Source organism: Narcine bancroftii, chromosome 4, assembly GCF_036971445.1.
Source record: "Narcine bancroftii isolate sNarBan1 chromosome 4, sNarBan1.hap1, whole genome shotgun sequence".
NCBI lineage: Eukaryota > Metazoa > Chordata > Chondrichthyes > Torpediniformes > Narcinidae > Narcine > Narcine bancroftii.
The window spans coordinates 191,683,922-191,701,195 of NC_091472.1; the positions used below are offsets into that span (position 1 = coordinate 191,683,922).

A 17,274-nucleotide genomic window follows, 5' to 3' on the forward strand; every position below is an offset into this window, starting at 1 on the left:
ACATTCCTATAAATTTCTAAAAAATGTTTTGTTGGCTGTAATGTTACTACATTAGATAGTGAATAGCTCAACTTGCATCAAAATTTGGATGAGAAGCATGATACCATATATACAACCATTTCTAAAGTAGATGACTTGAAGTGTAAAAGGTGATTTCATTGTTCAGTCAGTTCTGGCACACATTGAAAAAAAATCCATCTTTTTCAGACAGTCCAATTAGTCTAATATATTCCCAATATGGAACAAAATTATCAAAACTGTAAAGCTATACATTTTTATAATCAGATAGGCCAGAACAATGGCTTGGATATTTGTTCTTGAACAGATCTATTTTCCCATTTTATCCATTTCCTCTCCAAGTAACAATAAAGTGGAGAATTATCCTTTGGTTGCTACAGAAGGATAGCGGAGTATGAAAATGATAAATAAGACCATAAGATAAAGTAGGCCATTTGGCCTGTTGAGTCCACTTCAAAATTCCATCATGAGCTGATCCAATCTCCCACTCAGTACTACACCCCATAACCTTCGATATCCTGACTATTCAGATACAGATCAATCACTCCTTTAAATATACCCAACAACCTGGCCTTCACAGCTGCCCGTGGTAGTAAATTCCAGAGGTTCAAATACTCAAAATGAGATGGAAAATTGCCAAAATAAATCTCACAGAACAAAATTTAAATCAAGGTCAATTCCTACCATCTACCACAGTTCAGGTGGCAAAATACCAATGCTCAATCAAGTGTTCCAGGAACATAATTTTTGCCTATGTAATCCTTTAGAACCATAAACACCAATACAAGACCAGTGCCAAAAATACCTTATACAAGTCAGAACTACCCTTGCAAGCAGGAATTAAATAAACATTTTCAGTGAAGGATCAAAGTATTTTGATTGCTTTAATTGCTTTATCCTGCCTCTCAAAAATTTTTTGATACAGTCTCTTGAATTTAATAACCCTTTCTGTTAATTATTATTGTTTTGGGATTTGAAGCAGAACTTGTCTCATGTTAAATAACATCTCATTCATGGAATCAACTTGGAAAGAAAATGGAGGTTTATCACAGCATATCACATGGAACACGTGACCAGTGGACTAGGAGAAAATTATTTGGTGGTTTCAGGTGAAGCCCACGTGAAACCCAGAAACAAATTTAGACGTAGAGCATTGTAACAACCAATTTATACTCTATTACCCTATACCCCCATTAAGTTTTGGAGGAAACAGAAGCCCCAAAAGAAAACCCACGCAGACACGGGGAAAACATACCAACAGCACAGGATGCAACCCCAGGTGCAGTCGGTCCTTATCACTGGTGCTGTAGAGGCATTGAGCTAAATGTTACGCCAACCATGCCACCCTACAGTTTAAATCTGAATGTGCGCCTTGTAATTACAATTTGCAACCCTTGCACATTTTCTAGCACTGAATATAATGATTATCCAATCTGTGAGTGACAGAGAGTGCATGCTTAGTTGATTAAATGCTGGTTGATGAACCAGAACAAATTCTGTATCTTAAGATCTGTCTTACCTAAACTTTCCCAATTCCAATGAACAAACAATGGCCACTTTTATTCAAGTATGCAGAATATTTCCAACATATTTTTGTTTTTTTTTTAAAAAAAATCCCAAGCAAATTCGCCTGTGCTTAATGTCTCATCCAAGAGACAGCATCATCAACAATAGTGCACATAAATCCATGTCCAAATTTTACATTCAAGCCTTTGGAGCAAAGTGAAGAGTGAACCCTTCCAACTCAAAGGGAATATAGCATTGCTTAGCCAAGAAATATAATGAACACTATGCAGGATAAACTAGAAATTAATGAAGACAAAGTCACTAAAGACTAATATTTCACCCTTACATGACTAATTTATTCAATAATTTAAAAATCTGATGAAAACGTATCTGGGTCTGAATGCAAAACCATTCCACTTTTCTACAATCTTCGCAGGGCAACTTCTCTCACCTTTGCCCAAAGTGCAAATTTACATTCAAAATTTCTGCAGACAACACTTTCCAAATATTCACCTACCAAAAGTGCTTAAAGTTCCATCTGCAATTTCATCAAGCTCCTGCATATAATATAAATTACCAAGATGCAATTCCAGTAATCTAATATTTTAGTTGCAACTAAGAATATTGGAGGGGGTGGGGGGAATCAGATCAGCAACAACTTCCATCTATGTAGCATGTTTAACTTAATAACATTCTAAAACCAATCGATAGGAGCATTATCCAATTTAAAAAGTATTATTTTAAAAGAGAAGGAAAGTAGGGGCAGAGAGCATTCCCTGAGATTTGGGTTTCAGCAAATGAAAGCAGCTTCAATGTTGAAATTATTAATTTTAGGGATGAGATTAAGGCTAGAAACTGCACAAATATTGAAGGGATGTAGAAATGTTTGGGTGAGGCAGGGCATTGGAAAGAGATGAAATTAAAGACAACTTTATGATTAATCTACATACCTTTTGAGAAGTCAGTGTATATCACCATGCATGAGCTAATGACAGTGGGACAAGTCAGGCAAAGTTTTGGATGAACTCAAATTTATGAATTGCAGAATATATGAAGTATCGATTATGGAAGATAATAAAGGCAAGTCAAGTATTTAAGCGCAATTGCGATGAGACACAAATGTTGTCACATGTGTATATGAAAGTGGTGATATTACTATGCAGAAGAAGTTCGAATGGGAGTTAACCATGACGTAACCTCTCAAACTGACAGAATCCACTCTTTTAGGTAGTTTGCACTGAGTAAGGGCTAAAGATCAAAGCTTGTGACAGGAACCAAACAATGGTTCAATAATATCGTTGGAGGCAGATTCTCTACATAAATTACTGATCACCAGGCAAAAAGCCCTACTTTTTATTGCTAATTTAGTGTTCACGACAGATATTGGTGAGATAAAGCTAAGAGTCATCAACACAATGTTCTTTCAGGTTGTGGTATCAAGGGGTAGCCAGTATATGAGGAAAAAAGGAGGGAATAAGCAATTATGGGAAACACCAGAGTTAAGGGCATCAATGCAAAATTAAACAGTTGCTAATGAAGGACCAACTGCAACTGAATACCAGAGAATGGAACCAGACAAGTTGATTCAACCCAGGCAAATATAGTCAAGTGCTTTCCGACTTCTGCTTAAATTATGGTTTTACTCAGCTATGAATGAGGGGAAATTCTTCTTTTCGTTTATAATCTTGAATGTTTTTGTTGCATTTAATGACTTGGGGTCTGGGTAGTTACCAATAATATTTCTTCATGATAATGGGTCACTTGTTTCATAACCAAATTACTACAATGTAATTAATGTTACATTAATTTTGACTCTTTTGGACAACTTTTAACATTCTGTTAAACAAATCTTATGAATTTAATGTTAGTTAAAAGTAATTTAAAAAGTCAATACCTCTTCTTGCATAATTTAAATCTACATCTTTAAAATGCAGCATTACAACATCTGCAGATTTAAAAATGATACTTTCAACAATATCTTCACGTTTTGGACCCAGTTCTCGAAAGCTGGATTCTGAATTTTTTCGATGAGCAGCATCAAGCACCAGGTCACACTGAAAAAAAAATGACAAATCTTAATAACACCGTACTATTGTTATTTTCTGAATTGTTTATGGTGAAATTAACAGCTCTTAAAACAAGAATTTTTCAGAATTGAATGGAACAAATGGGAGCCATAACACACACACAACACACACACACAAACAACACACCACACCCACCCACCCCCACCCACCCCCACCCACACACAATTTCTTAAATGATTTGTTTTTACCACCTCTGTTCTCTTTGGAATGTTTTGCAAAATATAGAATTTCCTGATAGTTGTCCATTTATAAAATCCAGGACAGAAACTTTGTTTAATCTGTCAACACTGTGCTTTAAACACTGCAACTAGTCAGTATTTCTCAGCAACACAGTGGTTACAATTTGCTATTTTGGTTACCCACCTTAATTATTGAAATGTTGTAATACCTTTGAAATCGAAAAGGGCGATTGTAGGAAGATTGCCTTCTAACTTATTGCCATTATGGCCACATGGCCAGGCTATCTAATTTGAATCCACCCAGCCACTTGTCCTGGAGCCATGGCCACAATATTCACCACCAGGGAATATCATGCCATAATCTCGATCAAGCTCAGAAGGGTAAAACACACAGTGAATTCACTGCTCTCTGCTCAATCCTCCCTCAAACACTTTCCTATCGACGTTCCTGCTTCCACCACTTCTTCTGGCACCTTATTCCATATGTTACGAGCCCAGAGGACCCCAAAACCCAGCAGCAATAGATATTCACCAAGACAAATGGTTACTTTAACAAAAGTTGCTTTAATTATCTTTAAACATGAAAATAGAAACAAACCAACTTATCTATTATTCTTACTTAACCTAACTTAACCCCCTTCTAATTCTAAGCGCACGTGTGTGTAATGTGTGTATAAGTTCAGAAAAGTTATTTGGTTCACAGTCTAATCTCACTTCTCATTCTTCCAAGTTCACTGGTTGCAGGCAATTCTTATACTGTGCACAGAATTTAACATGTATAAAGTTCACCAGGCTTTGGTGCTTAAAAGGTAAATGGTTACCGCTCAGGAAGGTTCTTGTTGGTTTTCAGAGAGAGATGTGTGTTGTTCCAAACATCCACAATTGAGGTACTTCCATCAGTCACCTCAGTGTCTTGCTGACGAAACTTGCCCCATCAGGGTTCTCCAGATGATAACCTCTTTCTTTCAGGTCACCAGAGTTCCTTTCTGTTTCTCATATTCCAAGTGAAATTTTAGACAGCCAGTCCTCTCCTCTTGCATGAACCACAAGAGCTGACTAGCCCATCTTCCAAACTCAAGATTCTGTTTCAGTTCCAACAACTTCTGCTGCTTGACACTGAGGTCTCTCTCTTTCTCTCACACACACACTCTGAGACTGAGTCAGCCTGTTTGGCTCGCTCTGCTTGCAAAACCACATGACCATCTTACAACAGCAAGTCTTCTATAGCCTGCCCTTTCATTTGTTGCTTTTGGGTAAACAAGAACCCATCAGTGACCTCTGTGAGCACTATTCATAGCTCCTGCAAAAAGGTGTGAGAAGCCACCGTCTCCTCTGTTCTTTTAAAGACAGTCTATTTATTCCACAACATCAGTCCAATTAACACCTACTTGTGAAGTCTCCATAGGCACTGTGGGCATGAAGTCTCCAGTATTTCAGATAAGATTTGTTTTAAAGTGTTTGTATGTAAACTATTCTAACCTTTCCCAATTTATCTCCCAAAAATGTTTCCATATACTCTGTCACAAATGTGTGTGTAAGTTCAGAAAAGTTCTTTGGTTCACAGTCGAATCTCACTTCTCATTCCTCCAATTTCACTGGTTGCAGGCAATTTTTATACTGTGCACAGAATTTAACATTTATAAAGTTCACCAGGCTTTGGTGCTTGAAAGGTAAATGGCTACCGCTCAGGAAGGTTCTTGTTGGTTTTGAGAGAGATTCGTTGTGCACTGACACTCACAACTGATTCCTTTTTTAATCAGCCACTTCAGTGTCTTGCCCCAACAGGGTTCTCCAGATGATAACCTCTTTCTTTCAGGTCATCACAGAGTGCCTTTTTGTTTCTCTTATTTCAAGTGAAACATTAGACAGCCAGTCCTCTCCTTTTGTGTGAACTACAAGGGCTTTGACCAGGCTGAACTAAGCACTCAAAACCCATCTTCCAAATGGAGTTTTCCACAAGCTCTCTTTGAGACAGCCATTTTGCTTGCAAAACATGACCCTCTTGGAACAGCAAGTTCCACTCCAGACAATCTGCAGCTCCTACCAGTTCTTTCATCTGTTGCCTTTTTGTAAACAACAATTCATAAGTGAAGACTCTTGGGCACTCTCCAAAGCTTCTGCAAAGGTGCTGGGGCTGATATGTTTAGCATTAGCAGAGCTCCATTATTTTAAATAAGATTTGTTTTAAAGTATTTGTATGTGACCTACACTAAAATATCTGCCACTATTTATCTCCCAAAAACATATCTATGTTCTCATCACACATATATCCTTCAAATCCTTTTTGCCTTTGATCTTAAATCAGGATGTCAGCAATCCCGCAAATAAATCTGTGTTAAAAATTTACCATTCCCAAAAATTTCTGTAGCTCTTTGACGGTGACAGGTCTGGAGAATGTACAGATGTCGTCTACCTTGCCTGATAACAGAGATATGCCGTCTGCTGTAATTTTATGCCCTAAGAATTCTATGGTTGACTTGCCAAATTGACATTTGTCAAGGTTAATTGTCAGACCAAAGTCTTGGAGCCGTTGAAAAATGTGGCACAAATGCAGACGGTGATCTTGCTCATTTTGATTTGCTACAAGGATGTCGTCCAAGTAAATATGCGCAGTCTAAATCTCTGCCTCGAACATCCATAAGCCTCTGAAAAGTTTGCGCGGCACTCTTTAAGCCAAATGGCATTCTGAGGAATTCAAAAAGACCAAATGGCGTAATAATTGCTGTCTTAGGAATATCATTTTCATGAATCAGTATCTGATGATATCCCTTAACCATATCAATCTTTGAAAATATGCGGCAATGATGCAGATGGGCTGTGAAATCCTGTATGTGTGGAATTGGGTATCTGACAGATGTAGTGACATCATTAAGTCTATTGTAGACGCCGCAGGGTCTCTATTTGCCTGTCTTCTTGGGTACCATATGCAAAGGTGAGGCCCAAGGGCTGTTTGAGTGTCGGATGATACCCAATTCTTCCATTGCTTTAAATTGTGCCTTTGCTTGCCGCAAACTAATTTTCTGCGTTTTAAATCTACCAATAAGTCGTAGGAACGTAAAAAATCCACACCCAAAATGGGTTGAGCGACAGAGGCGAGGACACAATTCCAACGGAACATGGTTCCACCTATTCCGATTGTGACTCGTCTAATGCTGAAACTTGGAATGGCAGTTCAAGTGGCGTTTTTATATGCGTCCTTTCAAAATAGGTCGGCGGGAGCAAACTAAGTTCAGGACCTGTGTCTACAAGGAATTTGCACTTACCCGCATCGTCCTGATGATACAATAGGCCTCTATATACGCCAGCTGCTGAGGCCACTACTGGCAGCTGGCCCTCTTGTTTCCCGACTTCTTTTCATAGTAGGTATGTGGCTGGGTGCACGTATGGGCATTTTTTCTCCAGCGACGATGGTAAAAACACCACTCTCGAAGTACATCAGCTCGTTCCTCTTTCTTGGATTGAACTGCAGATACAGGAGGCTGGTGGACGCAGGAGATGCTTCTGCCGTAAAAACAGGATATATTCGGGCAGACTCTTGTGTAGGATACGATAGAGCCTGTCAGCCTCACGAGCCACGTCATGGGGACGGCAGAAATCCATGTTACCAATGGGTATGGCAACGTGATCTGGAAGTTTTGTGAGAAATAAGGTTTCGAAAAGCAATCAATGGGAATGACCATGTGACAATGCCAACATCTCATTCACCAGGTCTGATGGATTCTTGTCACCTAGGCCTCCCATGTTCAAAAGACACATGCCAAGCTCATGCCTAGTAAGTTCCAATGTGTCAAGAAGAAACTGGCGGAACCAGGTGTACTGGTCTTCTGCCGGAGGATGAGCAATAAATTCGCTTACTTGCGATGCAGTGGCCAAGTCAAATGTACTCAGACATGCCAAAATTTTGTGTCTTCCGCTGTTATACCCTGAAGACGAAACTGGGATTCAGCTTGAAGAAACCAAATTCGAAGCTGAAGAAACCAAATTCGTGTCCAGAAAGGAAGCAAATGAAGCCCAACTGTATTAACTGTCATGGCGGCGCCGGCAGATTTTGCTGTTGTTGAAATATCCTCCTTTTCCATAAGGATTCAAATTCAATGAATCTTAACTTTGGGGTCACCAATCTTTAGTGGCTACTACGGTAGATGCTACTAAATAAAGGCAAACACACACAAAGGTTGTCAACTCAAGACTGGTCTATTGCAGACATACAGAGACCTTTTATTCCCTGCCTGTTAATGAGCTTGTTAGTGAACAGCTGCTGGTCCACAGGACCAGCAGGTTAAAGCCATGAGCCATTAGCACCCCGCCCCTTTAGGCAGGGGCTTCATCTGATCCACTTGCTGTACTTTGGCGCCCAGCGCTGCGAGCCCGCGATGTGTCAGGTAAGTCTGTGAACTGACGGTGATGGTTCGCAATACCGCGCTGCGCACCCGCTACAAATTAACAATTTAAAAACTGCATGCAGGAATAAATATTATTGCATTTAATATGCATTTCTTAAAATTGATATAAAATTTTTGTTACAAAATGTGTATGTAACAATTAAAACATATGTGTGAATTTTGTTATTCTCCTGCGGCTCTCATGCATCTGAGCTTTATAGTTTGTGGCTCTCTCATTAAGCAAGTTTGGCCACCTCTGATCTAGACCCAGTTGAAATCTTAAACAACCTTCTTCACTGTATACTATAACCACTAGATTTGGTGTTATCCACAAACTTGTCTCAAAAATCTTATTCATTTTTCTTTACACCAAGATGACCACCCAAAGGTGTTCTGTGGGCTATGTGACTAGATTCAAAATTCCTTTATTGTCGTGTAAATAAAACATGTATCGTACAAAACTGACATCAGAAGAGTATGCAAAGAACCCTTAGTCAGAAAGAGAAGTAAAAGAGAGTTATTTAAAGAGTTCCCATAGATTCACCTCCAGTGCTCCCGCAACCTCTGCAGCTACTCAGATTTCAATCAGAAACATCAGCAACCTGGGCTCCAGATCCAAACCTCTGACATAATCGTAAAATCTTCAGCACCCTCAGCATCCTCTCTAATTCCAATACCTGGTACCTCTTCAGCCAGTCTCCATCAGTTCGCAGCCTTGTACAAGTCCTTTGACTGTATTAAACAGCAGCCACAGCCTGTGTGGGCTCCTCGTCTCAATTAGAGTTCTTCAGCCACAAAGACTCTCACTATTCTGCTGCCATAGTCACTGTCCCTTAGAGTCATCTCCTCTGCTTCTTCTCAAACAGTTGGCGGGGGGGGGGGGGGGGGGGGGAGGAGAGAAAACGTGGTATTCCCTTTTTCTGGTGCCCTGTACCAATCCTCTGTTTTCCCTTGAGGCTGTTGCTGAACATAAATGCTGCCATCTTGGGCCCAGACACCACAGTTGCAGGATTTTAAAATAAACCGCAGTCGGCTCCTACAACAGGCCATTTAAACCTTGAACAGAGCAGTCAGCAGTACAACTGGGCAGTAGAACCCTGCTGGTTCGCACCATCAGCACTGCCACCGTTACAGCGGCTTGGCAGCGTTGCCTTTTTAGTTTACTACATTGTCATCCAAGCTCTTAATATAGATGACAAAACAACAATGGATCCAGCACCGATCCTTGTGGCATACCACTGGCCCACAAACTGGGCAACAATCCTCCACAACAACCCTCTGTCTCCTACCATCAAACCAATTCTGTATCCCAATTTGCTACCTCATCCTGCATCCCATATGCTACAACCTTCCAGAGCAGGCTACCATGTGGGATCTTGTCAACATTTTCTGCCTTACCTTCAATCTTCTTGGTCACCGAAAAATTCAATCAAAATCTTGAGATGCGCTTTCTCTCAAACAAACCCAAGATGACTCTCTTTAATCAGTCGTTGCCTTTCCAAATGCAATTAGTTCCCATCTTTCAGATTCGCCTCCAGTAATTTACCTGTGATTGACCTCAGGCTCTTTGGCCTATAGTGTCTTAATTTAATCTTTCTGCCCTTCATTAAGGCACATTCGCCACACTCCTCTGTCAGGATGCTCTCCACACAACACCTGTAGAAGTTTTAGTCATACATACAATTGCTCTTCATAGACTACAGCTCAGCATTTAATGCCATTATTGTCTCAGTGCTGGTCAAGAAGCTCCAAACCCTGGGCCTCTGCACCCCCCTCTGCAACTGGATCTTTGACATTCTCATCAGAAGACCAGTCAGTACAAATTGGTAAAAACGTCTCATCCTAACTGACTCAACACAGGCATACCTCAAGGATGTGTGCTTTGCCCACTGCTCTACTCACTATACACCCATGACTATGTAGACAGGCACAATTCCAATGCTATCTACAAATTTGCCAATGACACCACAATTGTTGGCAGAATCACAAATGGCAATGAGGAAGTGTACAAGAGAGAGAGTTCAGCTCTGAGTGATGTCACGCCAACAACCTTGCGCTTAAAGAGTTCAGCTCTGAGTGATGTCACGCCAACAACCTTGCGCTTAACGTTAGCGAAACCAAGGAAATTATTGTGGACTTCAGGATAAAGTAAGGAGAACACAATCCAGTCCTATCAATGGCACTGAAGTGAAGAAAGTCAAGAACATCAAATTCCTGGGTATTAACATCTCTGAGCATCTGTCCTGGAGCCTTCATGTTAATGCAATCACAAAGAAGGCTCTCCAAAAGCTATACGACGTGAGGTGTTTGAGGAGATTCGGTATGTCACAGAAGCCTCTCGAAAACTTCGACAGGTATGCAGTGGAGAATATCCTGGCTGATTACATCACTGGTACAGAGGTGCCAATGCTCAAGACAAGAAAAAAAACCCCCAGAGGGTGATTAATTCGGTCTGTGACATCACAGGCACCAGACTTCACTCCATCGAGGACACCTACAAGAGGGGTGTCTTAAGAAAGCAGCCTCTTTCCTCAAGGACCCTCACCACCCAGGCCATGCCTTCTTCATTCTGCTACCATTAGGAAAAGGGTACAGGAGCCTAAAGATGAGCCCTCAGCGCGGCACAAGGTCAGCTTCTTCCCCGCTGACATCAGATTCCTGAGCGATCAATGAACCAAACTTCACTGTCTTTGGGTGCATTATTTGTATTTATTGTTGTATGGTGATATATATGAACAAATGAACTGTGATTGCTGCTGCAAAAGAACAAATTTTATGACAATAAATGTCATAAACTTGATCAGGCCAAGGGACTTATCTACTTTCATGCATTTTAAGTCATCCTCTGCCTTCACTTCTGTGACATCGTTATTTACTTCCCTACGTTTTCTACCTTCCTCGTCTCTCTCCACAGTAAAGAAAGATGAGAAATACTTGTTAAAGATCTCACCCATCCTCCTCTGGCTCTATGTACTGACGATTATTCTTTTCCCAGTTACTCCTTTTCCTTTAATATACACAGAATCTCCTGGGATTTACCTTACCTGCCAGAAACTGCTCATAACCCTTATTTCCTTCTTATGAAATCCAACATTCTATCAAAGGATTTGCTTGATTCCAAGTTCCTTCGACAGACACGCACCTCCTTCATCTTGACCAGAGCCTCAATTTTAATGTGGACCAGTTCCATCTTTTTCCACGCTATTTTACAACTAAAATTATGGAAACTGGTCCTAAAGTACTCTCCTGGTGATAGTTCTTTGGCCTCATTCTTTTTTGGAAGGGGTGACCAAACATTACAAGCTGGACAAACAAGAAACCTTATTGAACCTTCTATAGCAATAATCCGACATGAAAAAGTGAGAACATTGTTAAAAATTCTACCTTCATTTATTTAACCAACCTTGTTGGTTGATCCATCAGCAAACAATTTCAATATCACTTCCCACTGGTATCCCCAAGTAAGCCAGAGACCCTGAACAGTGCGATTACTCACTAAGCTAGAAGATTCCTGCCAAAACATCTTGGCAGAGCTGAAATGGTAAAAGGAAGGAATGCCTACCAATGGAAAAATATTCCATACTTCACGATAACAAAGAACCAGACTCATTGAAAAGTGGCCAGCAGGCCACTCTATCAATCTAGCCACATTCTCAACGGTAGTTCCCTCAGTAAATACAGGCTGATTCTTACATGCAAGAATCTAATATGACTGCGCCTTCAAAAAAATAAAAAACTGGACCTCACAGAAATCCAGTTTCATAAGTGATTAAATGGAACTTCAAAAAAGTCTGTTGCTATAGAATTAATCTATCATTGCTTTTTCATTTAAATGTTCATTTTCCAGGTCATTTTACTAAAAACTCATGGTAGTTTCACAAAATTATCAATTTCACTGGCCACAAAATGTGAAATAATCTCTCTAAAAACAGAAACCACAATATTTGTAGAAGATAGAAGGAAAGAACAGATTTTATTTCACAAATACAGTGAAACCCTGATTTAATTGTTGTGGGGGTCCATAAAACGTCATCACAAATAAAAGCAGGTCACGTTAAAGCAGGATTTCACTGTGTACAATATATACACACAGTACACAGGTTGACTCAGAGTTAAGAGTAGTGGGGGCAGTTTGACAATTGTGACAGATTACCAGAGGCAGGAATTTGGAATGTCTCCGAATGGCACTGACACATTGTCGGGGCCAGGGCCCGCTGCGGGTGGGTGAAAGTGGTAAGAACCTGCTTTGGTGACTCCAAGCTGATTTGGTGTCCTTGTCTATTGAACCCAAACTGCACTGTGCAAACCTTCTGATTGCCAGGTTTGCCATAATGGCTTTCAGCGGGGGGAATGTCAGGAATTTGTTGCAACTTTGGTTCTGAACTCCCTTCATCCCCAGTATTCCACTCTCAAACTGTCTCCACAAAATTTGTACTCAGACAGTCAACTTTAAAATATTGCATGATTTTGTTTGACCCGCTGAGTATGCAGGTCATCTTGCAAAACAAGATATACATTACTTACCATTAATCATTTAGACGCACCACTTCTAATCATCCGGTGCACAACTTTAGGCACATGCACTATAGACTGCATATTTTAAAATGAGCTCGGTTAATGTCCCATCTCAAAGAATGGAATGCGGACATTAAGCGGCACACTCCTTGTGTGCGTGCGTGCGTATAAAACATGTATATATTTATTATCCATATCTTATATATATATAACTCATCCCGTTAAATCGGAATTTGCATTAAATCGGGGCACGTAAAAATCAGTTTCATTGTATATACAAGTAAGATTGCAATGATTGACAATTTGCAGAATTTCAAAACAGGTATTCTAGCATATGATAAACTAGCTTAATTTGAAAGTTAAACATTACAATATTAATTTTGTGCTTACCTTAGGACTGTAAGTTTTAAAAACTCCTTCATACATTCCACCATTTTTCACTTTTAGTTCACATTTTGCACCCTGCAAATGTAAACAAGAAGTCTGGCATTAATTTCGAACCAATGTTAGTCTTGATATTTAAACTTAAAACCTTATACAGCACAGTAACAGCCCCTTCCAGCCCATGAACTTATGCTGCCCAAGTACCCCAATTAACAGACTAACCCCTGTACATTTACGGCTAAGAGGAAACCCCAGGACGCAGAGAAAACCCACATAGATATGGAGAGAATGTACAAACTCCTTACAGCTAGTGCCAGATGCAAACCTGGTTCTCAGGTGCTGCAACAGCAGTGCACAATTGTGCAGCCTGCATTTTACTCATAGAGCACAGTAACGGGCCCTTCCAGCCCACAAGCCTGACCTCTCCAAATATCCTAAAGAACCTACAACCCCCATATCTTTTGGAGCAACCGGAGGAAACCCACGTAGACACGGGGAGAAGGCATAAACTCCTTACAGGATTTGAACCAAGGTTGCTGACGCTGTAATAGCTTCACACTAACCATACCTCTCCATTTGATAGATTTTAGTTTTATTGTCAAACTCTGTAGTTAACTAACATTTTAAAATTGAAATAGTCTTGGAAATTATTTTAAAAAGTTACCAATGTCAAAATTCTGAAGACTTTTAATGCAGGAATTTTTTTAAAAATCCAGTTCCAATTTCAACAAACTTGGGAGGGGGGACTTAAATTTTGAAACAAAACTTGAGCACCTCACGTTGGAAGAGAAACAAAGCAAACAGAATAAATGTGATCTCGTTATTGGATAGGTATTATTGATAGTTAATTGTATCAGTGATTATTTTTGACACACTCACAGCACTGGTTTGACAAATTAGCTATTACTTAATGTGTGAGAGCACTACTAAACAAGTTCTAGGCTTTGAACCAAATCTCTTTTGGGCTATTATTCCTCCACAACAAACTTCCTATTTTATTTAGTTGCCAGTAGCCAACTGAATGAAGAGGGAACTTGGCACAAGCTTAGAAACACAAATAACAAACTTCAAGAATTAAGAAAGAAATGAGAGATCCTCATCATGCCACAAATGTGCTCGACTAAATCTAGTGCCATCCATTGAACATTCAAATTTGACATATAAACCTGTTAAATTATTCTTGCTTCAACATAGCAGACCAATAATAACAAATCAATAAGATTTTGGACACCAATGGTGCAGCTACCCAAGCTGTTTCTTCACTCCTCATGCGACCGATTCAATTGTGACTTCCTATGTTGCCTGTATGGAGACTACATGTTCTCCAATATGACTGCATGGGTTTGCCCCAGGTGTTCCAGCGTCCTTCCACATCCCAAAGACATTCACGTTGCCAGGCTAGCATAATTTGACCCTAGTGCATATGTGAAGGACAAAATCTAGGTCAAGTGGATGGGAATGCGGAGAGAATAAAATGGGAATTGCATAGGCTCAATGTAAATGAGTGTTAAACAGTCTTAAAGGGAGGAGTTTTGTATGTCCTATCAACAAGTACTGGAAGTGTTTGTAGCTTTAAAGAACAAATAAGCTGCACCCAAGCCGAACTGCTATTCATATCCTTAGAGGATAAAAGAACAGTGGGAGAAAGTCAGTAAAAGGTAGATGAAAAAATTATTTGGGGGAAATGGGCAACATAATAGAGTGTACAGGAATAGTAGTGTAAAGTGAATGAAAGTGGAGGAATATGAAGTGATATTCACTATCCCATCTACCAAGCAATATAGAATATGAACTGAATACAACAAATAAAATTTGAGTTATTAAGAATGATCTGCAATCATAATGTTGACGGAGGCAAAGACAGTGTATGGGAGTGGTGTGAAAAATCAAGCATTTGGGTGGCACAGTAACTGCAGTCAAGGAAAGGAAGCATACTAACAATAATTCAGCTATCTTCCAGGTAGCATGAGAAAATATGGTAGATTTGCCTTTTTTTTAAGACTATATTTCACACATGAGCTAGTTTAAGAAAAAAAATCACTTTGCCAAATTCTTTACAGTCTTCCAAGTAAAACTCTCAACTGAAATTTGCACAATGCCATCACGCTGTGAAATCACAATTCAGAGATGTCACGCATTTGCACATTGAACCAAATAATCCCCAAGTCACTGAATGAAGACCATAGGAGTGCCTCCATTGTTCGTGCTGAATTGATCCACACCCAAAACAAACTCTTACACCATTGAACATATTGATGCTTGAGATATTTTCATGCGCAAAAGGAATGTGGTTTCATACAAGTGCAATATTAATTCTTCAGTAATGAACATTTTTGTACCATTGAAGTCATGAAAGGTTGCAATAATTGCAATTTGCAACAAATTGTAAAGTTTAACAAAAGGAACTCTGATCCTCATACTATGGAGAATGCAAATGGCAAACAACAAAATACTGCACTGTTATACAAATCTGATTCTATTTGCTATTAAGTCCAATACTCATTTTCAATAACCATTTAAGGTGTCCTTGATTATGGGAAGTTTCCAAAAAAAAAGTAATTGAATATTTCAAGGATTTGTTTCTTCTTTTTACTGATTACATATCATGGGAAAATTATCTCACAAAAAAGACACATGAAAAATGAAAATTGAGTTAAACTGACGCAACTTGAACACAAATAGGAATAACGAGGGCTTCTTATAAACAAAAGTGAAAAGTAGTTCAAAAGGAGAGTAGAGATACCATTCCAAAAAAAGCTTGAAATTGACTATTTTAGACTGCCCAAAATTTCAATGATCTCATCACAATCTTTGACAAAATGAAAAGAAAGTGAAAGTGGCCACAAACTTTCAGAATATCCTTACCTCAAGAAACTCATCCAGGTGGTGGTCTTATTTGACAAGTCAAATTTGTTTTTTTAATTGCTTGAATAACATAAGCTTCCCCTTCTCATCATAGTCCTCAATACACCTGATCCTTTTTCTGGCACCAGGTGTCCAGGATCTTGTAACTCAGTCATATAGATTAATTTGTTCTGGGTTAGGGGCGTTTTAAGACACAACCCTACGTTAGTATCGGGTTGTCTGTTTTTTTGCATTATTAATTTAGTATTCCATTTGTAAATAATTTCTCCTGCTAGCTCCTCCCCTACCATGAGTAGATCAATGTGCCTAGGAGGGTAAACCGTCCCCTCAAAGAATGAGGCAATAAACCTCGCCTAGGCCACCCAATAATATTTTTTAAAATCCGGGAGCCTCATTCCTCCCAGGCTATAATCCCAGGTCAATTTTTCCATGTAGACTCTAGCTACTTTATTCTTCCACAGGAATTGTGGCACATCTGTTAAGTGTCATGAAAAAAACTAAGGGGCAGCAGATTGAAAGAGTTATTGTACCCTTGGCATCATGTTCATTTTAATGCAGTTAACCCTGTCCATCAACATTATAGGCAGGTGTATCCACCTGTGTAGGTGGTCCTCAATATTTCCAAGTAAAGAGAGATCATTCAATTTATAAAAATTTTGTAAATTCTTATCTATTTATATTCACAAATACTTCATCCCCTTTTGTAGCCATTTAAATGTACTCTCTCGTTAGCAGTATTGTTAGCTACCTTCAATTAAGACCCTTTTTGAGGGACAAATTAGGTCCATCTAAAGCCCTGCTGCTGTGCAATAACATGGAGGCTCAATTCGAAGGGGGATCACATGTAAATTCATTTCGGCTATCTATCTCCTGTTCCAAAACGAGAGCCTAAGCTAGGTTTCCATAAAGCAAGGCAAAGGTGAAAGTCAGATCTAGGAACGACAATTCCTGAGCGATCCTGGTTCGACTTCTGCTGGGACAGCATGAAAGTGGTTATTAATGCCAGATAAAGTTGAGTGCAATACAATTTTTGTTTGCACCAGCTATACCTTGCGCTGCAAAAATTGCATAAGGTTAAACTAGAAATCCGTGAATTGTTTTAGATGTGGCATTGAGACAAGAATTTTTGTGTATTCAACATGGCTATGCACCAAGGTGACCCTTTCTGGGTAGAATTAGGGGATATTTTGAAAATAATTACAGGGGTGGAGTATCCAGCGCTGTTCCTAGAAACATAGAAGATAGGAGCAGGAGTAGGTCATTCGACCCTTCGAGCCTGCTCCGCCATTCAACGAGATCATGGCTGATCTTAAAGTTCAGTACCCCGTCCCTGCCTTC

The 17,274-nt window shown here is 39.6% G+C and overlaps 1 protein-coding gene across 5 annotated transcripts in view; it reads right to left on the bottom strand.

Annotated features, from left to right (window-relative positions):
* Positions 1-17,274, bottom strand: part of atxn2 (ataxin 2) — a 151,368-nt gene that overhangs the window by 91,696 nt on the left and 42,398 nt on the right. For all 5 annotated transcript variants that reach the window (XM_069933386.1, XM_069933383.1, XM_069933381.1 and 2 more), the window contains exons 4-5: positions 13,078-13,149; positions 3,419-3,578 (exon numbers count right to left, since the gene is read on the bottom strand). In XM_069933386.1, coding sequence (XP_069789487.1) covers positions 3,419-3,578; positions 13,078-13,149 — 232 coding nt within the window. The remainder of the gene's footprint in view (positions 1-3,418; positions 3,579-13,077; positions 13,150-17,274) is intronic.